General features: G+C 49.7%; 2 protein-coding genes across 2 annotated transcripts in view; one reads left to right on the top strand and one right to left on the bottom strand.

The window, feature by feature from the left end:
* The window catches only part of LOC122385123 (protein FAM43A-like), a 43,883-nt gene extending 30,484 nt beyond the window's left edge, over window positions 1-13,399 (top strand). The window contains exons 3-4 of the mRNA XM_043373130.1: window positions 7,466-7,653; window positions 12,010-13,399. Of these exons, the coding sequence (XP_043229065.1) occupies window positions 7,466-7,653; window positions 12,010-12,831 (1,010 nt within the window). The 3' untranslated portion in view covers window positions 12,832-13,399. The remainder of the gene's footprint in view (window positions 1-7,465; window positions 7,654-12,009) is intronic.
* A 2,198-nt stretch (window positions 13,400-15,597) lies between these two features.
* Window positions 15,598-27,993, bottom strand: LOC122385111 (probable indole-3-acetic acid-amido synthetase GH3.9). The gene is made up of 8 exons (XM_043373109.1): window positions 27,889-27,993; window positions 21,381-21,550; window positions 20,213-20,957; window positions 19,626-19,921; window positions 19,136-19,257; window positions 18,531-18,747; window positions 16,972-17,046; window positions 15,598-16,635 (listed from the first exon to the last, which is right to left on the bottom strand). The coding sequence occupies exons 1-8, from the start codon at window positions 27,926-27,928 to the stop codon at window positions 16,486-16,488; spliced, it is 1,815 nt and encodes a 604-aa protein (XP_043229044.1). The 5' UTR covers window positions 27,929-27,993; the 3' UTR covers window positions 15,598-16,485.
* Between the last annotated feature and the right edge of the window lie 7 nt (window positions 27,994-28,000).

Below are 28,000 nucleotides of genomic sequence, written 5' to 3' on the forward strand. Positions count from 1 at the left end.
TTGACAATCAACCAATGAACAGTGCCTCCACCCTGAGAAACTGAAACGCCAGCAATGCCTGCACTCATCTTCACCATAATCACTCACCATACGAATAAGGATGAAATCCATGTCCAATAATCCATATCATTTCACTGTCTGACTTCATTTAACACCACACCAGCTCCTTATGCCACGCAACACTTATACGCCACAGCAGCTCCTTTATATACCACACCACAACGCACACGTCCTCTCCCTTCTCTGACTTGGCACAGACTGAACATGGCGGGCGCAGAGGGGCGCACAAAATGGCGATTTTTTCAATTAACTAAGGTCTTTGTAATGCTACAACAAAAAGGGTAGTAAGAAAACTAAGATTGTGAATTACAACATGCGTTTGATTTGTTGGCTAACACGTTATCCCAGAAAAAAGACAAAGGAAGCATAAACAAACATGTGTGTCAAATAACACGGCATGGTTTGCACGGATAATATTTGTCGGCTTACAATGATGTTAGCTTTTCTGCTTCGATGAAATGGATGTGGTGTTAGGTTGCAAACATATGTGTTATCTGACCCGTTTTTTGCAACAACGTGTGTTTTAATACTAGATTTTGCTTGAAGAATTAACTAACTGGTTTGTTAGCATTTTTTACAGTGTACCCCTAGTATTTTGATCATCCTGAGGCTGGCTTTCACCTAATAATTTGATGAGGGTCTTCCTCGTTTCGGATTGAGGCGAAAACAAACGGCAAACAACCTTGATAGTTAATTCAGCACTTCAAAACAAAGGTACACCTAGGGTATCATCACAATACCGGATCATAACGACCTGGATAGTTCTCAGCCTGTAAGCTAACTAAGCGGTAACTAGTCAAGTGGTAGGTACCGGAAGCATTGACAACCTGGTGACTGTTTCGAGACCCTTGTTTTGACACATAGCTCGTCAATATTTTTTACAGTGCGGTGCCAGGTCTGGATCATCCAGAGGGTCGCGGCTCCGTGGAAGGTCTTGTGCAGCAAAATCCGCCCTCATTTCCTCATAAATTTGTCTATATCTCGCCAGGCGAGCTGAGATGAGGCTGTTGGCGGACTTTGGAGGCGACGGACACGGGTTTCCGGCAGTCTCCGCCTTCTCGCTGCACGGCTGCAGCAGCTGGCGGTCAGCGGGCGGCTTCGTTTGAGACCGCGGCGGCCACTGCCTTGGCTGGTGAGCAGCAAGGTGGGCTGTACCACCCAGCTCCTCGTGATGCCGTTTTACAGACAGACCGGCAGCTGTGGAGAGCACTGAAACGGCGTTTCCTCGTACGACGGCCATTGAAAGCCGTTGCCACAGCCAAGCAGTCTCCCTGCGGTCGCCTGAGACGTTGGTGAGCCTCGCTCCGAGCTGTTTGACGAATGACCTCGTCGAGGGACCGCAGCTTCCTCCAGTTTCAAATGCTACCGGCTCAAATAGAAAACGGTCCGAGAGGCTCATGTATTTTCTGCACTTCCTTTGCTCGGCGTCTTGGGCGGCGGCTCCGGCAGATGCGGCAGTGGAGGAGATGTGGGATTCGGCATATGTATTTACACAAGTAGCGTCCCACACCAGGCTGGCTCCTTTCGAATACGGGAAGACCGTCATGCCGTCCGGTCTTTTGCCGTCTCCCCTGTCAACTCCGGTGGGTTCCATGATGGACGGGGCTCCAGCTGACAGAAGGGCACGCCGAATGACGTCATTCAGTGTAGTGTGTCTGGGTAATCGGCCTGCACTGAGACGGCACGTGAGAGCGTGATATCCCTTGTTGTCTGCGATTGCACCGCATTTGCATTGATGAGGACTACACACATCCGCTCCAATCCTCAACGCGATTGAAACACGCAGTGTGTCGTTGTCGAGCAGAGTGCCTAGATTTCCCGATGGTATCGCATGCAGCCAAGCACCACTTTCAGGTGTGCCGGCGCTCAGCAATCTGGCCCGAGAAAACTGGTTTGCATTCCCGATTAGGGCATCTTGGAGGCGCTCCGCGATCACCGTGTCCCATGCACGCTGCTGTCCTTTGGCGTCCTCGTCAGGAACTTTCGAGTTACCACCAGTTGCAGCCAGCCAGTCTTCAACAGCTGATGTGCACTCGCGCTCTACGCTGATGGAGTTGGTGGCCTGACGGCATTTTCTCACGATCTCCGCGTCAACCGGAAGTAGAGCTTGGGAAGGGGCTGTAAGAAGCGCCAGATGGACTGCAAGCCGGGCGGTGCGGTTGCGGACCCTTTCCTGCCACTTATCATGCAAACTTGAATCGCACCCCTTCTAGTGAGTCAGCCGCTCAGGTATGGGAATGTCTATATATCTGAGGGAGCGTTCAACATGCAAACTTACACCGGTAATTACATTGCTGTACCCTTTTTAGTAAGCTTCATGGTGAACGTATACGAATACGAAATAGGTAAACCCGTATCAACCCGCAGTCAGCGGGGACTTTTCTCCACTCCTACAGGTGTGATCAGACGTCTATAACAAGCAAAGGACAATACCAAAACTCACAGCTAGTTGGCGTATGTAACCAGCGTGTTTGACTGATTCACAGCAGGAAAATATTGGCCGCCCCGGGTAATTCCGCGCCGGGTCGCTCGCCCAACTCCCAGCTGTCTTTGTTGTCCGCCCTACTGACGGGCTTTGAGGCCAGGTTTCCGGCTGAGGGCGGTGTTCTCACCGTGTTTGTGTCGCCTCGGTACCCGTGAGCTCACCACTCTACGACCGGCCTCCCCTGTTGTTCTCGCGGCGTACGGCCACAGTCATTAGACGGACTGCCCCAGGCGTCAGCAGTTGTCATGGTAACGGCGCCGCCACCGGTTACGGCCCGTGGTTGCGATGGTACGCTGCGGATGCACGTCCCTTGGACGAGTCTTTATAAGTTTGGGTCGCGCTTGGACATAATGGCTTGAGAGCATCATTATGCTTCATCGGTATCGACCAGGCTTATTCAAATTGTGTTTACGATAACATGCAGCAAAGTTAAGCTTCCATTTTGATAGTGCTGTGAATAGCTCAGTAGGGCATTAGGTAACCTCTCTGGCTTATTTTCCAAAGGGCACTTAATTGAAGCGTCAGTGGAACTTCAATGCATCAAGGGTCTTCAAAACAACGGGTGACCACTTAGGTGAATTTATTGAAGGAGCTATGCTGTAAGTGACTTTAATGTACACGTATAGGTGCAATAGAAGCTGTTGTAATCAACTTCAGCATCCAACATAAATTTTCACCGGGTTATGGAGTTGTTCCCGACCGTGAAACAAACATTCCTGCATATTCCGTACATCCCTGAGACAGCGCGCCTTTGGGGTGAGAGTGGTATTACCCAGCTCGCAGGGTGGCATACGGTCGTATACCGAGCCACTTTCTCCCATCTGTTAGACAGCTGTTCGGCGCAGAATGGCCCGGTGGTCCTGCTCGCCTCACCTGTTCCCGGGCAGATCGTGCATGTGTTGTCTTTTCACGGTGTACCGATCCCTGTTATTTCGTGATGGCCTGTTGGAAGTCGTGCGTGACTGAGCGCCTCGTCACGACTCTGTTGTCCCTCCTGCAGCTCGCCCTGTCCTGTGCCTCACGACTACATCTCCGTCCCGTCAAATATCTTGTCCCATCTCACTACCGACCTCTTTTCTCGTTCCAATTATGTGTTCACGCCTGTATGTGTTTCAGCACGTGTCGATGTCCGTTTATCGAAAGTATCTGTACGCGTGAGTATATCTGTTCGTGTAGGTATACGTGCGTGCGTGCGTGTGTGCGTGCATGCGTAGCTGACGCCGTGAGGAGAGCAAACGGTGGCCGTCTCAGGCCACTTGAGGGCGATGCACCCAAGTGACACGAGTGTGATCCGTGTTTGCCCTGCTGTGGTTTATTAGCAAAGCGATAACGAAACAGCTTGAACACACTCGTGAAATGCTCTTATCATCTAAAATCGGTGTTCTAAATCAACATAGCCTGATTTATGTAAATGGTAAACACAACACATTGTTCACAAAACCTCATATATATGCCAGTGGTTTTCTTGAAACTCTGAATGGCTCTTGTTGAGAAGACGTTGGCGTTCTTCACTGATCGTGAAGTACGTTTAATGTTACATTCGCTTTGTCCGCCAAAAAAAAAAAAAATCACTTGATTATGCATATTACTCATGCTTTTACATCCGCTAAGTTTTGCAAATTGTGAAGACATGACCTAAATTTCCCCTCAGAAAAGGCGTTGTGCAATTATTTCGGTGAAATTTGAACTATTGAGTTAGACCCTATTGCTCATTGCAGTAGCGGCTATACCTACCACACGGTCCCTGCTGTGGTTTTCCATTGTGACACGGCAACTTAGAATGCGCAGGGTGCTTGGGATATCCTACGGACTACACTATAAATGAAGTTTATTTGTTTTCTGTGCTGAGTGATATCAATCCATAATTTCTCAAAAATCAATTTCCATCATTTTTGACACACGTTCCGTTTCAAGTCAGTGAGGGGTTCTCTGGAAAATGGCTTATTCTCGCCAATGCCATTACGAACTTCTTGGCAAGGTTTTTGGTCAGGAACTAATCCCTTTCAATTTAATCTGGGCGAGTTTTCTATTAATCCGAAGTGCTTGAATAGAACTCGTCAATGTAGGCACAGGCACCTACATACTATTCCAAAGTATCTGCTAAGACTGGCGTGGGTCTATTTATCGCCCACTCGACCATACTCTTGAGGAACTCTCAGCAGCCTCCACCTTCAAACACACACACCCAATTGAATCAGCTATGCAATTGAGAATTCGAGACATACCCGCCCACTCGGAAACAGCGCAACGACTCGCTCGAACGACGGACGTTGCTACCGCAGAGAAGTCGCCGGCTGTCGGCTGTCGGACATCGGCTGTCCTGTCTGACTTCACTGCATCGCTCAGCGGACGGCAGTCGTTTCCGTGCCACCAGGCAGGGTGTCTCGTGGCTCGGTATCGCTCGGTCTGCCGTCGCCTCGGCCCTGGTGCCGTATTACCCGAGTCAAGGGCTTCCGGCTTAGCTGCTGGTGTCATTTTTAGAGGTGCTGAGTGGCTTATGGGGTCTCAGCGGAAGGGCAGGAGAGTAAGACAAATGTCTGAGTGTGTCGGCGTATAAAGTCAATCCTGTAAGGCGCGAAATCGGTTTGTCGCATGTGACGTGAATAAATTGAAAAGAATGGCTGGGAGCGTAGCGTATTATTTTGGAGGTTGATGAGCTGCTAGGGAATTGTTGAACAGCGTTGTTGGCGTTATTTGGCGTTGTTGGCGTTGGACAGTTATCGATGGTTCGTGCCGGTTGTTGTGGGCTGTGGCATGAGGCATGAGGCAGTGCGGTTAGCGGATGACGTGTGCCAATGAGTATACGCTGGGTGGATGACGAATTGATGGTGGGCACTGGGCAATAAATAGACGGTGGATGTGGGAAGGGGTAGGCGGTAGACTGCAGACGGTGGGGTCAGGCATTAGGCGGCGGGTGACTGACGTTGAACGGTAGACTGTGGCCGATAGCTCTCTCGGATCGGCCCGTGTCCGGTCGGGCGGAGTCGGGTTGGCGGATTGGGCGGTATAGATGCAGTGCCGTTATACACGTAAATACAGAGTTCTGAATTCAGTGTGACGATCGGTCGGGTAGACGTTGGGTGGCACCACGCGTTAGGCGATAAGTCCCCCGGGTCGGCCTCAGTGTCCGGTCGTAGTGGTGTCGGTATCGGCACCGTGACCCGGTGTGGAGCCGGGTCACCCGGTGGTGCTGATTATCACCGGTCGGGCGGGTCGGAGGCCAATGAACCGGAACCGCCCCGCCGCGCGGCTCCCGGTCACAGCGGCTTATATGACACGACAGGCTCGGTTGGTCAGGGAACAAGTATGGTGGTGGTTACTGGTTTGACTGTTTATCGCCAGGATTAGAAAGTTTTCAGCTAATTAAACAAACAATTGAACGAGTATCAAACTGCTGTGATTAAAAAAAGGAAAAAATGGGCGAAAGCAAAGTAAGTTGGGACCGCACATCTCTACACCTAGCCACACATTCAACCGCACTTAAAACTAGCCGTGTAAATTAATTTGGTAGGGTTGTGCAATGCGTCGGGCCTGCCTTCGCTTTGAATGTTGGTACGAGATTCGATTGTGTCCATCGTCTGTGATTTCGGTGTTATTGGGGTGTCGTGCGTTCGCTTGCATCATTTTGTGTAATTGTCTGGTCTCCACGCCTTCCCTAATTTAATCGTCTAGATATTGACCATACTTATTGCTCGTTTTAACAACCGATATTTCATTTCTAACATTGAAACAATGACGGCGGAAAATTCGAGCACATCTCTGAACATCGTCAGATACTCTCTAGGCTGTCACAGCTCATGGTGTGCATGAATCATGCCAATCACTCTGATGGGCAGCTTTATCTTTTCATCGACATCACACCACGGTCGGTTTGGGTTCTCTGAACTCGGCCACACTCGAGGCGTGACCACGTGTAGTGCTCGTGGTGAGGTCGTGATGGGGCCTGTCGAACTCACGCTGACTGGCACAGTGCCCCCGTGGACACCAGAGGAACAGTCAGCTTCAAATTATATTGGCAAAAATAGAGACGAAGTGGAACTTAGTAATTGCTTTTTGGTAAAACCTCCTGCACCGATTAAGTGTAAAATCGTATCATTATAGACTAATGGGAGCATTTATGATTGTAAAGCGAAGTGACTTATTGCAGTAATCTTGTGAAGATTGCTGCAATGCACCATCATGCCGTTTTGATTGCTTTCATTAGTCTATATGCTGAGGCGGCATGTGGCATGTTGGTCGCCAAAAACGAGTTGCACAGTGCGCAATACAGAATTCAGTAGGCCTCTGTGGGCTCCCTAATTTAATTCACGGGATGGCGAGGGCCGGATGGACCGAAAGGTCGGCAGACAGTGCGAAATGGGTTCGGCTGCAAGTGCACCATTGACCGGCAGCACGTGCAGCACGTGCGGCGCCGCGTGTATCACGTGCGACGAAAATTGGGCACGTGCGAGAGTGCTGACTGCCTGTCTTTGAGCGTCAGCCTGGTAGCATAACTAGGTTAGCCTCGGGAGAAGCATGGTAAGTGGTAGACGTAGACGCTGTGAAGTGGAACTGAAATCGAGCTCGTTTATGCTGAGAGGAGGATGCCAGGAGAACCAGAAACCGGAACTCCTTGCCGTACAGTTCAACTATCAATGCTGAGATTTGCAAAATATTTGGTTAGATCAATACCTCCTATTCATTGATGAATTACCTACGTAAACTTTTGATCATATTGACACAGCAAATATCGTTGATTGACAACGATGACCGACCATGTGTCGAAATGATGTGCCAGCTCTCCGCATCGTTATCGGCTTCTTAGACCGACATGGGGGCTTCTCATCAGTTTATCCATCTCTACCATCCTGCACCGTGAAACCTCGCTAATCGGGCCACACTCTTGGCGTTATTAACTGACCCTGCCCTCTTCTCCGGTAGGCGCCGGCAGCGTGGATAAGCCGCTGGCCACGCTCTGGAGAAACTACTGCCAGTCGACCAAACCGGACATCGAGATGCGCGTGACGGTGGCCGTCTCTGGCCTCAAGGCCACCACTCGGGAGCACGGCCTCACCGAGTACTGGAGCCACCGCATCACCTACGCGTTCGCACATCCCAGCTACCCGAAGGTGAGAGGAGAGATTATAGAGCTTTGTAAGAGATGCTGGTTTGAAGAATGACTGGTAGATTTTTGCTAGGAAGTGGACCTGGTCAGTAAAATGTCAGGCGTCTCGTCCTTTATGTAATATGACCTGCGTAAACTTTCGGCCTATTAAGCACAGCTGCCAACATCGACGTTTCCGTTTCTACTCCAGATGTCTCTGGCAAAGTTTAAGGGTTGCCCGACTCTGTCCCGCGTCCGCCGCCGCCATCAGTGGCTTTGCCCTTCTGCCGGGCCTATCGTCTCGGTCTCTATCTGGTTTGCCCGTCTGTCCTCTCTCTCGGGCACCTCGATGGGTTTGTCCATGTTCCGGTTCCGTGGCAGCGCCAACAGAGCGCCGTATATCCGGGAAGCGGCTGCACTGATAGCTGACTCCGAACCCACCGCCCTCTATACGGCGGAAACCACAACGTCACTGCGTATGGATGTGCAGCTAGCTGGAACCGACTGATATTGATGATACATCCGTAATATGCACCACTTTCCTCAACTGTGTCAGGACATGCGGTTGTCGCCGAATCTGCTACGTAGATGTTTATTTATTGAGACAATATTACCGCATATATTACGGCGATTACTTCCGTCGAGCGTGAGTTTCGAGATAAGATCCGCCCCGCCTGCGAACCGCCCTGATGACAATGGTGGGGACGGGCGATACAGGAAGTGATTTGGTGCGAGGACAGTACGGTGGTACCCGTAACCCGACTACCTGTGACGGCCGGTCGACCGCAGAGGATATGGTCGGTGGCTGGTGTAATCAGGCGCTATTTACCCAGGCACCGTCTGCGTCTGGTGAGGCATGAGTCATTCTTATCGACAGGTCTCTCCGCAGTTCTGCCTGAGTGGTCTGTGAAATAGATATTGACGGCCGCATGATGTAAGGCTTCAGCGGCGTCCTGAGCGTTAGCTCGCCTCTGAAAAATATAGAGACGGGAAGGATTATCGAAAAAGATTACCGAAAAAAGATAATCGGTATAGGATGATTTTTCAACAAAAATATATATGTTTAGCCATTTAGCGTATATGTATACGCTTTTAATATAACTATAACAGCAAGTATGTCAAAAGGAGACACAAAACATTGTCGCCCTCATTCAGGAGCCACATCTCCCGTTCCGTCATTCCACGCAGGCAGTAAGCGGTGGTCAGCTGTTCCAACTCTGTCTCACAGAACTCAGCCAACTCCGTGGGAAACTCAGACAAATCCGTGAGAAACTCAGTGAAACTCTGGGAATGTCCCCGCTACGCTCACAGGCAGCCGCAGTGACTGGTCGACGCGGGCGCAGATCGTTGTTTACAAATAACGTTTACATGTTATAAACGCGGAAACCCAGTGTCTGTCTGGCCCTATTTCCCGTCTCCAGTTGAAAAGCTGGACGAGTTATTGAGAGCTATTAGGTTATTGATAGCACAGCCACAGTGTATGTATTTACGTAAGATACGTGTTGCAACTGTACCTACTTGAAACGTGGATAGTGGTTCACGTGGCAAAGACACGGCGTTAATTGACGCATCGGTATTATCAACTTCTCGTTGGTGTTTTTCGGTGCCTTCTTCGAGTTCAAGCGGGTGTCATCAGGCTTTCCCTTTAGTGGATACCTATGATAGCGTACGGATGCTTTAGCCTTCAACTCATCGAAATTGTTCACGTCTTTTACGGTTATTCTTTGTTGTGCTTCCCTGGGAATCATGAAGGTTATTGTCTTGTACTCTTGCGGCACGAACCACGTCTTCCTTACTACATAGCCGGGCCCACGCGATATCACCGTTTGAACCGTGCTCACCAGCACTCTGTCATGACTTGCAGTTCACTGCCGTTGGTGCAGCTGCCTGAAGCCCATCGGGGCCGGTCCAGGACCACGCCCTTCGGCTGGGCCGTGCAGGGACGGCGGGCCGCGGGGAAGCACGGGGGCGGCCACCGGGCGGACGGGGTCGCTCGTGACAACTTCTGTGACCCGTTCGTGTATGAACTCGCTGCGATTATCGCGCTATGATCGCAGGTCAGGCCAGTGCCAACGGCCTATAGCCCCGCCCCGTCTCGACCCGCCCAGGCACGACCTGTTCAGGAGCTGGTTTTCAGCGGCGGGGGGGGGGGGGTCGGACGGAGAGGGTCAGGAGTGGGGCCTCAAGCGGTGGACCATGGACAGCCGATGCTTCGAAACAGCGGCGTAAGCTGCTGAATAGGCACAGTCTCACCTATCGCGAGTTTTGACTGCCGACTCGGTGACTTCCTACTCTGAGACTGATGGGCGCGGACCCGCTTATATCTCTGTTTTGACTGGACTTGCCGGCTCCGAGCTGCTGCTGATTTAGCTACTTCCGCCACTGTTCGCTCCAGCGTTATACCACATACACTCAGTGCTCAGTATGATCACCTGCTGTTCCTATCGCCGGCAACTACGCAGCAGCAGCGGCGGTCCGGGCCGGAGCCGCGGCCGCTGCGGTCACCTGACGGCCCGTCAGGCTGGCTAGTGGCTCCTGTCGATCCTTATATGTCGGCGCCGAGACGCCTACGGGCGGAGACTGTCGGCAGAGCGGCTCGGACCGCCTGCGGTCTCCTCTCAGGCAGAGGTGCGGTCATGTGCGGGAGCTGTGAAGGTCATCATCTGCCACCTCCGGCTGGGGAGGCGGTGTGGGTGTCACCGCGAGTGCATAACTTCCTGATTGAAATGAGCCGTGGAGATGTTAGGATGGTTAATTTGAGAAAAGTGTGTTGAAGAATGGCTCGCAGCTGTGAGAAGAATGATGTTAGAATGTGTTGTTCTCACCGGCTGTGACAGTTCCGTGAGAAGAATAGCACCTGTGACACCTATTCACACACAAAGGATACATCTCTGTAGGTCATCTCGGGGTCCGTGACTTTTTTGTGGTACGGTATTATTGTGGTCTGTGCGTGTGATGCGACATACCGTGACCTTGTGACGTGCTGCGGCAACTCCCTATCACTACGCAAGACGTAACTTGGTCTCCGAGTGTCCGGATCGTCAATCCCATCAGTCGTTCTTCAGTAGATTCAGTGAGGTGCTTTCTGTGTTTCTTATGACGTCATAAGGTGACAGCCGTACGATCTTTTTTACGACCTGAGCAGCCTGTTTCGCTCGCACATGAATAGTTCACTGACCGAGGACAGGGGTGGCCGGCGAAAGCTAAGAACGACGTCTCGCACTTGCCATGCACACTGCACACGTCCTCTGCATTCTGCAATCTGCCATCAAACTTGGTGCATCCATTACGCCATAGCGTGTGGCCACGCTCCAGCATATGGTTCGCTCCCAGTGAGAGCACCGGCCGGTCGGTGGACTGTCCGTGTTTGTATGCCCGTGTGTGCGGTTTCTCGCCCCGGGGCACCTGATCGCTGTAAAAACACGCGCCGGTGGGTCGGCCGCTCGCCCGTCCACTCCCAATTAGCTGGGGCGGGGAGGAGGGCGCCGGGGAGTCGGCGGGGAGGAGGGCGCCGGGGAGTCGGCGGCGAGCTGAGAGCGAGCCCCGCCGCAGCGCTGCGGCCGAGGCGGCGCCCGCGCCCAAGGTCAGAGCGGCGAGCAGGTCCGCTCGACTCCACGCCACGGGCGATGGAGAGGCGAAAAGCTCGTCCAGGGTCTGCCCACAGAGAGAAAACAACACGGCGCAGATTTCACTTTGGGTGGGACGAATGGATTCTGATGGAGTTTGAAAGGGAATGACAGAAGGTTCTATGCTGCTGGAAATTCATTACCGCGACGATTCCGTACAATAAAAGCGACATTAAACTCCAGGAATGTCATTAGCGCTGCGATTACCGACTCGTTTGCGTCAGCCGTGTGAGTTCCGTCAGCTGGGGCTCGGTGAACATGAGGCAATTAGTCTCATCGGCCGCTCACTCGCGCAGTCCGTATCGATATGACTGTGGACCAGTCACGTGAATGATGCAAACAGCCCATGACGTGCAGCTTTACCTGTCCAAAAACCTACCCTTCACCCAGATCGTGTACTGAGGGGGAGCGATCGGTGCTGATGGATAAACTACCATGAACTGAGCAGATGCGTGACTGCTTAGTTCGTTACAAATGCTCAGATGTTGTGCTAAAACAATGGTTATGGTCGAACACACGACAATAAATGTCACTCATTTGGAAGTTTTATATTAGCTGCCTATACTGTTTACAATTAGTGTTTTCAAGGAACCAGTCCTGGTCATGTGCTATGTTTTCACCCCTCCCCGTCCCTAATCGCCCTATGGCAGCTCAAGTTGTGTGACCGCTCTCTAAAGTCGTGTCCTCCCTATGCCCCCCTTCTATCGCAGGTTGTGTGACCGCTCACTGACGCCCTGTGCCCTCTGTGTTCCCAGGTATTCTGCTGGGTGTACCGTCACGAGGGGCGCAAGATGAAGCCGGAGCTGCGCTGTCACGCGGTGCTCTGCTCCTCCGAGACCAAGGCGCGCCTGATGCAGCGTCTGCTGACCGAGCGGCTGCACCAGGCGCTGGTCGAGTTCAGGAAGGAGAAGCAGCTGCGACAGAACGCGCGGCTCTCCGTGGTCAGCGTGCTGTACCCGGCCGCCCCGCGGCGAAAGGTGGTGCTCACCAACGGTGGCGCCAACTACCGGCCGCCGCTCGAGCGCAGCAAGAGCGCGCCCAAGCTGGGAAGTATCGAGGAGGACCGGCTGGGCGAGGAGGCGGCGGACGCGGCGGCGGCGCGCGAGGCGGCCGCCCGCCGACCGCCGCCGGTCCCCTCCCTCGCCGAGATCGCCGAGGAGGAGGAGGAGGAGAGGACACCCACAGCTCCCCGCTCCCCCAGACCCCGCGCCTTCAGCGAGCCGGTCGAGCCGCCGCCGGCCGTGTGCCGCCACCCGGCCGACCCGACCGCCACCCACGACCCGGCCGACGACTCGGACGCCGCCAGCGAGCACAGTGCCGCCAGTGTGCCCAGCGACCCGACCGGCGACAGCGACTGCGAGACCCTGGTGCTGGCCACCACGCCCGAGCAGTGCCGCGTGTACAGGATCGCCGGCTCCGGCCGCTCGCCGCCGGACGCGGAGGACGCCTGTCACCGGCTGCAGGGCGTCGTCGACTTCGGCGCCCACTGGAACTCGACCGGCTGGGTGCGTGTGCCCGACGAGGACACTGCCAGTGATGAGAGCGGCTACTCAGAGGAGCCGCTCAAGGCCGAGTGACCGCGCACCGCGAGGCAGAGGACAGATCTAGTCAGGGCGCGCGGCGCAGAGTCGGCGGCGGGTCGCAGGCTCTCTGTGTAATGTGCTCACTGGCTGGAGGGTTCCACCGCTGCGGGACGCCGCGGCAGGTCGCCCGGTGCGCCCGGCCGTCTCTGATATACTCACTGACATGTGTTGCATATTTATTGTTGGTGTTTGGCTGCGCGCGTGTCGCTGTTTGCCCCTCGTGTCTATGTGCCAAACGGCGAGCGGGGTCGGCTCGATCCTCCCGGTCGGCGGGGCGCCGGCCGCTGCCCAGCGGGCCCCCTCCGGGCGCTGTGTGCCGCTCCACTGCGGTGTCTCTGTTCTGTTTGTCGTTGTTACGGCTGGCCTGGCCTGGTGGGGACCCAATCTGTTCCGCCCCGGCCGGCGAGCGGTCGAGACACAACCCCGCCCCGAGACCGGGCGATATATCCTGTCTGTGCTACTGTCTACTGATGGAATGTGATACGTGATCGCGTATGGTGTAGTACAAGTCCGTAACACATGTATTAAATATCATTAATAGTGAATAAATTGTATCAAAGCTGCTGAGATTGTCGCTGACCAACCGACAGATAAGACAAATGCTTGGGTATCTAGCTTCAATGTACACCGAAAGTCCGCGTAGAGTTTAGCTTCGAACGTTAACACGCGCACTGCAGCGGGTCTGAGCCGAACACGAACTGCAGGGGGGGGGGTTGAAAACAAACCCCCCTGAGATCTCGAAAACGGCGCAACGTAGCGACAAGCGGTAAACGGCGTTGGATAGGTTAAGATGAGATCGACAAGAAATACTAAGATAATTTTTGGGTCAGGTCAAAAACGAGGTCACCAGAGGTCACCGAAGACAAAATGTTACGATTTTCACAACAGGAATTTCGCGGTAGTTTTTCTTGAATAACTTGTCTTGCACACAAGACAGAGGATCGATTCGAACGCCATCGTTCTTAGCTCGTCAAGGCGCATCGAATGATATATAATATGACCTCGAAAGGTCAAGTTGAAAATTTGACCTCAGGTCAAGGTCATGACCTGACCGAAATAGATCATGTTGCATATCATTCGATCCGCATTGACGAGAAAAACACGATAAACGTCGAACGGAGTCTCTATCTCTACTCAATCTCAAGTTATTTAAGAAAAACCGCTGGTGACCTCAGGTGACCTAAGATGACCTGGAGATCACCTTCCAAAGGTCATAAGTGATATGTTTCGGTGAAATCACCAACAGGGACCTGTAATACTATGATCCTGAGCGTATTGAAGTCATAGGATGGCATTCAGAGTAAGTTGAAATTTCTCCCCTTGACTTATAATGGGCCGGTCGCAAAAATGACCTGACCTTAGGTCATCGATATAAAAATTCCGAGATATACAAGTTGTAGCTCGTGATGACTTTACTATTTCCTGTGGGTTTCAAGATCATATCTCAACAACTGTGGGCTTGGTGGGATTGCAAACTTCGAAATTTACGTTTCGAGGTAGGGTCACTTGACCTGACCTGGTGACCTGACCATAGGTCACCTGGGGTCAAAATTTTTACTCAAGGTGTGCAAAAGTTGTGAGAACAGGTATGCAAAATTTGGCGGCGCTACGCGCCGCCGTTTTCTCGCAATTTGCGAAAAACCACAGGGGGGGGGGTTGAAAACAACCCCCCCTGCAGTGCGCGTGTTAAACGTATCCATACGGCGCAACTGGCTCACCGGCATTATTTGGTCTGGAACACGATTTCTGCCAACGTATCACTAACCGAAGGTTCGTCAGGATCATATTGCAAAAGCTGGAGCCGCGCCAACCAAGCTCTAACCACCGTGTCGTACCGGTTAGCTTCGGAGACGGTCGCACAATTCAGCTACGATTTACACACAGATACACCAATAATAACAACCTGCACATATCGCCATTTCCGAGAACCTGAGATGGTAGCCTGACCCGCAATGCACGAAGCGACTGTCAGCTGGGGAGAATCTGAGAATCTGAAATGGTAGACTCACCCGCAATGCACGAAGTGACCGCGCTCGGGTTGCGCAACGATTCGGAAACGGGAGGGAAGTTTTACACTACAAAGCGAGCATCGGTGATTTCGGATCAGTCAGGGTATCGATACCGCTATAAGAGCGTGCAACCAGCAAATGGATAAAGCTCATCAGATATCAGTATCTACTCATCAGTCGGACAAAAGAACCCGCTAATATCTCAGCTTCCTCGGTGGCCGTCGTGGGTCAGTTGGGTACCAAACGGATGCATGTTGGTACTGGGAAAAATACCCCAGTGCGAACTATTAGATCTATTACGGCCGCACGGTCGCTATGGTTCTTTATGGTAACACTATTCGTTCGTATTATCTCCTGGTAGCAGTTTCTGATTCGTTATCACAGCTCTGTGAGGCCGGGTGAGCTCATTTCCGTTCCAACTCGGTCACAGTTGAGACACGACACGACCTCGACGAATGCCGGAACGGTCTCCAGCCGTGACCGATCGCAGGGTACGCGGTAGATAGAGGTGCAAACTGCAAAGTTCCTAGAAGTTCAACTTGACAAATCCGTTTGCTTTGCCCTTTCATGCGCGCGGCACATATTTTACCTGGCGGATCTGCGCAGGTCATTTGGGTCAGAGAACACGATAGTAATTAACGTTTGCAAGCACCCATTGTATCCATAAATAGAATCCTGCGCCCGCGGCAGCGTTTCAGAGGCTGAATTGGCTAGCAGCTTCAGACGGACCTCAGTCATGCTTGGCTCGGGGTTATCGGTCATCTGGTGTATTCACGTGCACTAAATTTAGATACATCTTCAGGTAACTTCGGTCATACAACGGTGGTGTTAACACTGATTGCTGAGCGAAAATATCTTGGAATGAATTGAAGATCTTGGTGTCTATTGCCTAAACGAAATGATCATTAATAAGCAGTTAATTTATTGAATGAAGAAGACTAAAAGGTTAAACAGATGTCTGCTTACGCTGCATCGTGATAGAAGAGATAATTATGCTATTGACATCCGTACACCTTGACCTGGCATCACTATAAGCTGATGGAAACTATTATCCTGTCATAAATTGCATATATTGAACAATGCAAAAACACGTATAACATGCATTGTGTCTGGTGATGTGCTCGTATGCACGAAGTATTGTGCAAGTCATATATTAACCGGTATATCAGTGTGTTATTGCACATCGTCATGGTTTATGAATCATTACCGTGTCGGTAATCAATCACCATGGTGCAATAAGAAAAAAACGGTTACAATTACAGGCATCGACAGTCACAAATGATAAGAGTATAGCGATATAACTAGGTACAACAATGACAAAGAGACAGTTTTGATTAAAATTATGCAAGTGGCTCATGAACTCATGATACAACACAGGATGATTGCATCAATTACGAAGCAATGTCGGCATATTTAACGACATATCATCAGATAAAACGATACACTAATGTCGACATCACATGATAGCCCATTGCCAATTGTACATAATCATCGACTCGCAAATAGTTCGATGGATTACTCATGATTCATCACAAACACCGTTTCAACTTTTTTATCAAAAACACATCAAGTCAAACTCAGCGATTCATTTCGTGCCAGCATAGCTTTGCCCGGTACTAGCCGCCTGCTAGCCGCCTTCTCACTGGCTGTTGACATGCTTCATGAAGAACTCGACCTGCTTTGGATTGCGGAGGACGCGGGGCTGCTTGAACTGCCCCATGAATGCCGTCGTAGTGTCGAACTGGAACTGACGGAACGCCTTGAACGTGCCCGGCTTCACGGTCATCACCTGTGGAAGAGATCGGCGGGGATCAAGGTAGCTCTCAGTAACGTCTTTACACATAGGGGTAAAGATAATGTTCAGTTTTGGCTTGACGGCCGTCTATGTAAGAGCATCAAAGTATGTAGGAAGTAAAAAACAGCTGAAAGCATCGTTCAGTGAAAAGAACACGTAAGTATATAGTCCGACAACCACAGCCCTAATCGAACTTTGCCAAAAAGTATTAAGTACATTTTCATCGCTAATATACTAACTAGAAGACAAAGAAGATGAATTGTAGATACGGATACGTTTTGAACGGAACTGATTAAAACAGAAGATAGTTGCTAAACTGTATGACGTTACCTTCATTGGCGCGATGGAGTCTTTGACCCGGAACGATTTGTACACGAAATGCTGCTCGCACAGCACCTCGTCAATCTGGAAATAAATGGAAATTAGATCGAGGACCAACATGCGCAATGCGCAGCTTAGACTTTGATCACGTGTCTGTGGTTTCCTTCTCATGTGCAGCTCTCAGTTTTTTTTCAAATGTTGTACCTACGCTATCAGTCAATACTTTGATCTACAATTACCTACTTTTTACGTTGTTACGCTCCCCTTTCACATTTTACAGTTTCGTGATGTCTTTCGTGTGTCTCTCTAAGCACGTACAGGGTGGGGCAGCATAATCGGGAATGCTTTTTGGGCTCTGGTCATGAGTAGGCATGGCATTATTTTGATAAATTATATCATGGCAATGAAACGCCCAAAAGTTGTGCATCATCTGACATGACTACATCCATGAGCATGCAACTTCCTGGAAAAGAGCAGCAAAATAGTTCGACGGTGCTCCAAGTGCTTTGCGCGCGCCCATAGACACTAATGTTAAACGAGTAAAACAAGAACATTTTGTTTAAAACAATGCCATTCCACGTAAAGGTTGCTGGACAGGTCAACGTGTTATCACGGACGATAAGGATTGTGTGGGGATACTTAGGACAAAAAGTTAACGTAATCGTCGTAAAATAACTCTTAGCAGAGGACATACAAGATGACTCACTTGAATATAAGGAAGAAGCTCTTGAGCATATTAAAAAGAAACAATGTTCAAAACTTCAGCGACCAAAAATCTTATCACCGACTGGAATACGATAAAAAAGAATGGCATGCCATATAGGGGATTGTATCGAGAATATTGCAGCGGTCATGCAAAGTAAACATCCTGTTGAGGTGATGGACCTATGGGTGGTCTTCAAGGGAGGTGCACGTGGTGCACCCTACTTCATCGAGCCCGGATAAAACGAGCACCTCTGGTAAATACATCCACACTCTGGCAGACTCACGTGGAGTCGTCGGAAGAGAGGATCACTGACGGTCCAGATCACGTCTTACGAGGACTCTGTCCGTGCTGGTACTGCAGTGAGGACGACATGTTATTGTGTAGGGCACCTCCACCTGAGATGAACCAAAAACTTCTGGTCCTTCAACTCCGCCGATTTAAATCCGACCAAATTCTTTATATGGAGCGTTTTTTGGTAGAAGTTTAATGAACAACTTATCATCAGTAAAAACGGTCTTCAGTGCAAGGTACGAAGCTGATGGGCGATCATGGACAAGCAGGAGGTTGCACGTGCATGCGCGTGCTTTTGGACCCGCCTTGAGAAGGTCATCGACGCGAAGGGCGGTCAAATAGGATGAGGGATAGGTAAAAGGTGACCGATTGATGGGATGTTGTTAAAATAGTGCTTGGAGCTATATTTTTAAATTCATGACCAAATAATCCCGTTTGATATTTATTCCCGATTATGCTGCCCCACCCTGTATGCTTGTTTTCATTGACATCATGTCCCTAGGCTTCTCTGCCTGCTCCCGATGGCACTTTTCCATCTAATCCACCAAAATCATCCACCCCTCTCCCTCACCGTCTTCAACTGCTCGGCGGTGACCTCGCCCTTCTCCAGTTCGAGGAAGACCAGGTAATAGGGCGCGCCGGGCCGGGGACTGGGGTCCAGCACACTCTCCGCACTGGTGAAGTCGAGCAGGGTGGTCCCGCTCCAGCGTCCGGCGGCCGTCTGTAGGGCAGCGATGAACGCCTCCTCCGACAGCTTCTCCATGTGCACGTTCAACATCTGGCCGGCCCTGTAGGACAAAGAGGGAAAGAGAGGTTGAGGGAGGGAGGTAGATGGAGTGGAGGGAGAGGGAGCAAACACTGCGCTCACAACAGAGCAAGTATGAAATAATGTAATAAGTGTCCATCATATAGCGTGCAAAGTTCGCAAACGTGCAAACAAGACGCGTAAAAAAAGAAACAAGATAAGTCCAAGAGAGCTTCTTCAAAGGTCATATTTTACGGTGTTATGTGTCAAGCTCCTTTTCATTCAATGATTTTCTGCATGACGTCTTGTGGGTATTGCCATAACAAGTGTCAAATCATTGCATCCGCCACGATTGAACAATACAGGAACACCGCTAAAGAAGGTATCGAAGGCGGACATTTCCAGACGATGTTTCTTACACCCCTTTCTACCTGAACTGGAAGTCGACGCATGGCGCCTGGTGGTAGAAATCGACCACCTTGACGACGTCCCCCAGCCGATACCGGTAGAAACCAGACCAGTTGGTGATCACCGGCTCGTACAGCTCACCGACCTGCAGCGGCCGGAGTGATTTGACAGGGTTAAACGCGTAAACGTGGTGAAACGAAATATCGGCCGTCAGAACCAGTGATGTGGAGCGACGGGCTTGTGAAATAGATGGAGAAGGGGAGGGAGGGACATTGTCTGTAATAAAATAATTTATATATTTCCTAAAATCGTCGATAAATAAAATTGCAGGGCTTTGATGAAAACTTAAATTTAATAGTACGTTTCATAGCCTACAAGAAGCATTGGTAAAAGGCCACGAAGCATATGAACTCGGTTCAATTTTATTCGATCCCTTCTGCTCAACGTCATCAAGCCAAAGCTCCCTGTGCTGTCTTTCGGGCTGATCCTCCGCTTCCGTTATTCGGTACCGACCTTGACCTCTGTGGCGAGCAGCGGCGTGGCTCCCTCCAGCGGCGTCCCGGTGGCGTCCACCGGCAGGAACTCCACCAGAGCCATCGAGGGGATCAGCGCGTAGGCCGGCTCCTCGCGCGCCGACCGCACGTTGATGCCCATAAACGCCTCCGATGAGCCGTACACCAGCGAGACCAGGTCGACATTTCCCAGGTAGGGGAGACACTTCTTCTTGTAGAGCGCCATCGAAGTTCCCGAACTGAGCGCGCTGACGGCCTCTAGGTTCGGAAATATCCTCGATAGGATGCCGTCAAAGCCTGGGAAACAACATAATTGGTATTGCTTCTCAAAGACATTTTGTGCAGTCGAAGGTGTATATAAAGCAGTTCTTTAGTTATTTACTTAAATATGCACTCATGCAATATAAGTGATAAAAATACCGCATAGCTAGATGCTCAAGAAATATTTCTGAAAAAGTCTGCTAATGCCTTTAAAGCAGATACAATTGTAATAAAGTGACTTTAATGAAAACCGCATGACTTCAATTACGACTGACAATTGTTTAATAGCGTTTCCTAGCTGACTAACGCACGGACACGTTAGCATACCTTTATTGAACTCGTTCTCCAATTCGTCGGCCCGCTGCGGGTCGGCCACCAGGTACTTGGTGATGACGCGCCGCTGCTCCTCTGTGAGATCGAGCCCCTCCTTGAGGCGTCCCGACCTCACGTCCGCCACCAGGTCGCGCCAGTTGGTCTCGATGAACATGAGCATGTTGTAGAGACCGGACGCGAACCCGCCCTCGATCCTGCACAGGTTGCGGTCCCTGATTCCGAACAGCAACGACACATACATGGCCTCAGCCTCCGTATCCACCACGTGCGCCTCGAACGGAGTCGACCACTGGGCCAGCAGGATGGACTTGTTGGTGAAGTAGCCGGACAGCGGGCCGATGGGGATGCCAGTCGGCGAGTAGCGCCACCTGGGACGGCACAGAATCTGCATCTCTTTGTACAGCGGACGGTGCGCCGACTTGATCTGCGGCTGGAACGTGAAGAGGCCTGCGAGCATTGAAAGCATGGTGTTTTGCACTTCGCTCGAGATGGGGATGTGCTTCGACTTGCCGGTGGTGCCCGACGAGCAGGCCATCATGACCAGCTTGCTCTTGCCGAGGATGGCGTTGACGTCTCCGTTCTCGGCACGCTCCACGTACTCGGCGTAGTGGCTGTAGGTGGTGACCGGGTGCAGGCGGCGGAAGTCCGCCAGACTGTGGATCCGCCCGAACTGGTGGTCCCGACCGTACTGGGTGTTCTCGTTGGCACGGATCTGACGCAGCACGAACTGCTCCTGAACCTGGAAGAGGAGGTGGGCTGGCTGGGTCAGCGAACAGCGTGTCTCCGTACACCGCGGAATCCTGCAGACATAGGATGTAATTAACATCTAGAAAATGAATGTTTTTTAATCAATGTAGCCATGAAAATTCGAATGAAATGTGTTTCGAAAAAAAAATAGTTAGAATACCTATAATAAAAGTAACGATATCAGATAACTATAAAGTATCCGTAAGTTACGATGTCTTACGAAAAGTTAGGATATAATGTAAATAACGATATTAAATAACTTAACATTATCCGTAAATTACAATATCTTACAAAATGTGATTACGTTTATCTAAACTCGTTTAAACATTCAGCAATGTTGAAATGATTTTCTTTTTAGAAATATCTAAATTATTAACAAAAGAATCTCGAAATTCGTTCGTATCTTTTAGCTTACCGGTAAGAAGTTATCCAGGTCTTTTTTCATTTGTCGGCTTTTAATGGTACCCAGAATAGCTGCCACCACTTCAACGAGGTACATTTCTAGCAGGCTGCGAGTGGTGTGGAATCTCGACTTCTTCCTTGTGTACAAATCCACGGCAAGGATCGTAAACAAGCATATTAACGCTGAAAATGAACAGGAAACTCATTCGTTATAATAGGATTTTTCAGGCCTGTCCGATCCTTTATAGTGCACAAGTGAACACGGCACGAGACGAGCAATAGGAGTGAACGAAAATAAAAAGGTAAAATTAAGAGAGAGATGATATCAAGGCTATAGTGGGGTTATAGCATTCGGCTATAGAAACTAAAATAGAATAGTTATACGATGAATTTTTTGACTGGTCAGTGTATAAGGTATCGGAAATTCACGTGCGCTCTTCACTAAATCGCATGGCTTAAAACGTTTAGACAGCCAAAATCCGACTATAGTAGACTCAGACTGTATCTTATCAATGGCATCTGGGGTTCGCCAGAATCGCGATAGGTAGGTCGCTGAGGTCCCGACCCGCCCTTGACAATCTGAAGAGCCAGACAAGAGCCATGAAGAGCAAGTTTTATCTGGTAATCTTGTAAACGTATGTGACGTGTCATATTGCTGAAGGTCCAATTGCATCACACTGATAAAGGGCATAGGAAGAGGTATGGCATAACGTCGTGTTATAATTGTCATGCTACTTAGCCAAACCGTCCTTATGGCCTTACCGAAAAGAAATATAGGTATGCCATTTCTTCGCAATGCATAACGAGCTGGAACGCTACATGCTTTGCAATTGAAAACCAGATAAGTACTAGAACAGGATTTACTTTGAAGTTAAATAATACGGAATAGTTTATGTTATACATATAATACAATGTAAAATCGGTACATTAAACCACGAGTTGCTCAGGGCGGGGGACGCCTACCTTCACCATTTTTGCTATAGCTAAAAAAGGCACCCCGCAGACGCGCTAAATTTTGGATACCTGTGGAAAATTGATTGAAGCTCATTCATGCCTAGGTTTCAAAAATATCGATAGCATTTTTTTGAGACATTTAAGTTTTGCCGACGTCATGATTTCGGAGTTTTCCACCAAAAACGGCATATGTTTCATAAATCATAAGCACAGAACGGACTAGTGCTGTCAATCGGAACTTTGATCTTCGGAATCCTGATTGTGTCCAATGTCCAATTCGGACTTTGGTTGGACAATGCCACCAGCAGGTTTTAGACGACTTTGGACAATCACTTGTTATACCTCAGCATTTTCATGAAGTAAGCGTGCTTAAAATTGATTGACGAATAGAAAGCTCAGCTTTCGATATGATTAACAGTGTGAGCTGGTTACGAGCGAGCGAGCGCAGCGAGCGAAGCGAGTCTTTTCAATATAACGGAAAAATCTCAGTATGAGCGGCCCGGCCCGGCCCGGCCCGGCCCGGCCCGGCCTGTAACGCTTTTGAGAGGCTTATATCTCAGCAACCGCTGGACCGATTGGCCTGCGGTCTTTTTTGCTGGGTAGCCCCATCCCTTCTACCCCGTAATTGACTACTTTTGATATACCTCAGTGACCGTCGTGGCACGTGCCACGTGAAAAGTCAAGGGTGTTCAAGCTGCTTTGCAAAAGTAGTGATTTTGAGAAGCTCATATCTCAGCAGCCGCTTGGGCGATTGACTTGCGGTAACTTTTGTAGGGTAGCAGCATCCCTTCTACCAAAAATAGGATACTCTCGATGCATGTGGGTCACCCCCAGTGCACGTGCAAAATACAACAATAAGAGGTGCCAAATTTGTTCCCATTTCAATAACTCTGTAATTACTGGGGCGAATTCGCTGAAACTTGGCATACAGGTAGGCACCCACCAGGCAATGCATTCCCATGTGTTGCAGTTAGGGTGCTACTGCACGTGCGCACGTGCAGGGGGCGTTCCCAGATCTCGAGAACGGCTGGGCCGATTGCGCTCAAATTTGGTACACGGTTGGGGACCGGTTAGAAGGGTGCCGTGCAAAAGTCAGTTTGGACCCCGTTTGCACGTGCGCACGTGCAGAATGCCGCTTCCAGATCTCAAGAACGGCTGGGCCGATTGCGTTCAAATTTGGCACACCGCTAGCGACCGGTTAGAAGGGTGCTTTGCACAAGCCCGTTGGAAGTACCCTCACGCCCTTCCGCACGTGCAGGGCTCACTATCTCGCTCGCTCGTTCTTCGCCCAAAAGGCGTTTTACTGGTAATAGTAGGTAGGTATGCACATTAACAGAAAACAAAATAGTATTGTAGAGTGTTAACTATTGCGTAAGTTTCGGACCTCCTTGGACAAATTGCTGGCTTGGACATTTGTATACGGACAATCGACGTAAGTATTGGACATTGGACGGACATTGGACATACATATGCTGAAACTGACACCACTAGAACGGACGTACAGACAAGCGGTAAACGCTATTATAAGACTGCTAATACCACTTGTACTCAATTGGATTTCTACGATTTTTGATAATTTCTAGTGACATCTTCGCGACTAAGCTGCATGAATTTCTTAATTGATTTGTGACCAAACACGTACTCATATAATAGAATGAATGTTACCATCGTGTAGGTACCTACGTGTTCTACGCCTAAAAATACCATCAACATGCTTCATGTGCTGCGGATGCCAGATTTGAATTTCGAGGATATGTTCTTGCCTGGCTGACCTGAACTTGACCCTGACGTATGCTTGACTGACCCCTGCATGGATCTGACAGTCGTGTAGCACTTCAATGAAAGATTGTGCACAGTCTTGACAGAGTTTATTACGAGAGAAGCCCATGAGCACGAGGTTCTAAAGTTCATGCTTCTGGACAAGGCCTCGTCTAACATGTTAACTGGGGGGGGGGGGCAAACCCCGCAGTCATCGGCCTGCCCCCCCCCCCCCCAGTCAGGGCAAAAAGTCACTACTGGGGGGGGGGCCGGCAATAGCCAGCAAACGAGTTTTTATTTCGAGGCGTCAGTGCACATAAAAACAAATGCGTAAACGAAGCAATGTGAGCAGTGAGCACATTGATATACCCGATTACCTAGGGCTGTTATCAAGTGTTTATTTTGTTTGCCTGAACCATTTTTTCGCTCAGCAATACGTTACATTTCGTCTTTTCAGGCGCCCAACTCCGTACCCCGGATATTCTTTTTTATGAATTTAGTCCGAACCTTTTGAATGGAAGGACTCACAAGGACAGAGCCCCGTTAAACAGAGCTTGTTGCGTTGGCCCTGCCCTCTACCCTCCGATCGCGCAATTCCTTATCTATGGCAGAATTTAGAGCCCAAAGTTTAACGTATGCACATAGCCGCGCACGGCCGGTCCCCTCACTGACTTCGACTGGCTACGGCCTGTCACCAACCGTAACCATACTCGCCAGGAGGCTCATAAACATCGAGCGACTCTGTCGCGCTTCGAACCCGGACTGTTATAACCGGGACGCGTGCCCTCACCACGCGGAGTCCAACGCTCTACCGGCAAAAAATTCTCCTTTACGTATCAATCTGTTGTTTCTGTTCAGTGTTCACAGGGCGTCAATCTCTTGTTTTTGCCTATCGTCGTCCTCACTATATGCGGCGTCCAACTTCTAGCTGGACGGTCACCGGTGTGCGGCTTGAGTAGCTCCTAATCGTAATGAAGCAGGCTCCAGTTCTGGGTGGTCGTACGTACGTAGGCGCAGATTGGTGGCCCATCAGAAACCGATGTGGTTCGCAAAAAAAAAATATGCGACAAAAAAATATATGGCATGTAAATTCGTTAGACAAGGCACTGCCACTCAAACAAATGCTTAACACCGAGAAGTGTGATTATTACTGTCTGATGGGGCAATGTGAGGAGGCTACAAACTAATATAAAAGTATGGGTCTGATTGCCTACAATTTCCTTTTTTTTTGTTAAAAGATATTCATGGTGTCAGGGTTGTGATGAAAAAATAAGTGGCCTAAATCCGGCGAGAAAACAGGATTTGGGGTACCCTAGGTTTGGCTCCTTCAGTCTCTGGCCCCCCAGTGAAAATTCCTTAGACGAGGCCCTACTACTGGAAGTCCGTTCACAGGTGTTTGACCTGAACTTGACCCGACCTTGGCCCTCAAAATTCAATTTTCAAGCACTCATCAGAAGTGTTTCGTCGTGTTCCTTCGTTTGCCGCCTCGTGCGTTTCGTTGCGTCTATTGGTCCTCGAGTTATCGGCTGGGGGCGTTTAACGCCCCCCCCCCCCCCAGCAAACGGTGGGTGGCGAAGTACCCCAGCAACTGCCGGGCTAGAAAATAAGTTGATGCAAATTGTTTGCAAACCTAAACAAGACGACACCATTTGTATACAAAGAAAGCAAATCAAATCTGATGACCAAGAGTTGTAAACCAAAAATTGAAATTAAAAATTTTGTTTTACAACTCTTGGTCATCAGATTTCATAAATATGTCTAACAATACTGAACAAAGCAAATCAAGCTGACCGAATTCAGTTTGGAGAAACGTTGAATATATCCTTTCTGCTCTTTTGTCATGTTGTCTGCTGCCCTTTTGTCAATCTTTGATAACGGAGCGAGCGAAGCGAGCGAAGTCTTTCGTGGAACGAAAATTTCTGAGTATGAGCGCCCGGCCGTGGCCACGCTTTTGCGAAGCTTATATCTTCGCAACCACTCGACCGATTTACTTGCAGTAATTTTTGTAGGCTAGCTTCATTCCTTCTACCAAGCATTGGACTATTCCCGATGCATGTGGGTGACCCCTCATGCACGTGCCAAGTGCAAAACGAAGAGGTGTCAGTTTTGTAACAATTGCAATATCTAGGTAACCACTGGGCCGATTGCGCTGAAAGTTGGCATGCAGGTAGGCACCCACTAGGCAATGCATATCCATGTGCTGCAATTGGGGTTCTGCTGCACGTGCGCACGTGCAAGGGTCGATTCCAGCTCTCAAGAACAGCTCAACCGATAGCGCTGAAATTTGGTAAGTACATGGTTAGGGACCATGGTTAGTATGGTGCCGTGCAAAAATCCGTGGGGACCCAGTTGGCACGTGCGCACGTGCAGGGTGCAGTGCACAATTTAGTTGGAGGTACCCCCTCGCAATTTCTCACGCGCAAGGTCCACCCTATCAGTCGCTCCATTGTCGCCCAAAAAGGTGTTTTACTGGTAAACCTTGGTACTTGTATGCATAGGCGCGGGAGCCGGGGGGGGGGGCAGTGGGGGCAGCCTGCCCCCCCCCCCCCAACTCTGGGGCCGTGGGGGCGGTGCCCCCACAGCTTTGAGACGGAATACCACACTTTTTTGCAAATGTTTTCTTTTTTTGTTGAAAAAGCCGAGGGGTGAAAAATAAGTGGCCTAAAACCGGTGAGAAAACTAGATTTGGGGGTACCCTAGGTTGATCTCTATTATGGTGTGCCCCCCCCCCCCCCCAGTCGGAAAGTAGTTCCCGCGCCCCTGCTTGTATGCAATGTGCATTGTGCACTGTGTAATGTTTATAAAGGTGTATCTTACGGTCACGTTTCGAGTACAGGGCATACCTATTGGGCGTAAACTTTAAACATTTACATCCTATAGTATCCCAGTGTACCTTCGTAAAACGTACCTTCATAAAACGGCACGTTTAGCGCGATGTATCATTTAAAAATAAATGTTTTTTTGGTACCGTTTGACGATTGATTAATCGTTATAACGTTGCATAAAGGCTCATTTTTAACGGGAAATGCTCTGAAATTTGTACTGAATATGCCTATTGCCTTAATAATTAAAATGTATATTCTTATGATTACGAAGCGAGTACATATATTCTTATGATTATGAGCACAAGCGTGGTAATCTTTTCACGAGGGACCGACCTCGTGAAAAGATGGCACGAGTGAAGATGAAACGATGCTGAAGAAAACTAGTTGCTATAAATTCTTTAACTCTTTAATTCTGTAAGCTCAAAAACGGGTGATCTTGTCCCGGCTGGGAAAGATCACTTGATCTTTTCCCTTACACTTGATAGTGTGTAAGAAATGAAATTATGCATGGGAAAATAAAAAATTATCAGCATCGTTTCCCGAGTCGTTATCACTCGTGCTGATAGTTCTGTAACCGAGCGACGAGGGAGCGAGGTTTTCTGGAACACGCGAGGAAAAAATATCCGATCTTTCACGAGTGAGCCATGAGAAATCCTGTATCTTTCTAGGTAGAAGGTTATTCACAATGCATTTAAGTGTTATAGTGAAATATATGTATTTATAAAAAGTATATTTCGTGTAATTTGTTAGGGGTGTGAGATAGAAATATCCCTACACTGTAGACCCAATGGCTAATAAACCTCTACTAGACAGATAGAAAACATTTAAATATGTGGTCATTCAACAGAATACATAAAAGACATAAGCGTTTAACTGTCCAATCTAAAGTAGCGTTGTGCACGAAGATTGTCTCACCGTATCCCTTATCCACCTCAGGACTCAATAGCGTGTTAAAACGCGTCCTCTAGATCCCAAACTCGTTACCTGTGAAACACCATTGTAGCACCGACCAGAGCAGCGCCATGATGAGGCCGGAATGAGCGGCCGCCGCCGAGAGCTGGTGACCGAAAATGCCACCCCTCAGCGTGACACTGCG

This window comes from Amphibalanus amphitrite, unplaced genomic scaffold (assembly GCF_019059575.1).
Source record: "Amphibalanus amphitrite isolate SeventyFive unplaced genomic scaffold, NRLGWU_Aamphi_draft 000209F_arrow, whole genome shotgun sequence".
NCBI lineage: Eukaryota > Metazoa > Arthropoda > Thecostraca > Balanomorpha > Balanidae > Amphibalanus > Amphibalanus amphitrite.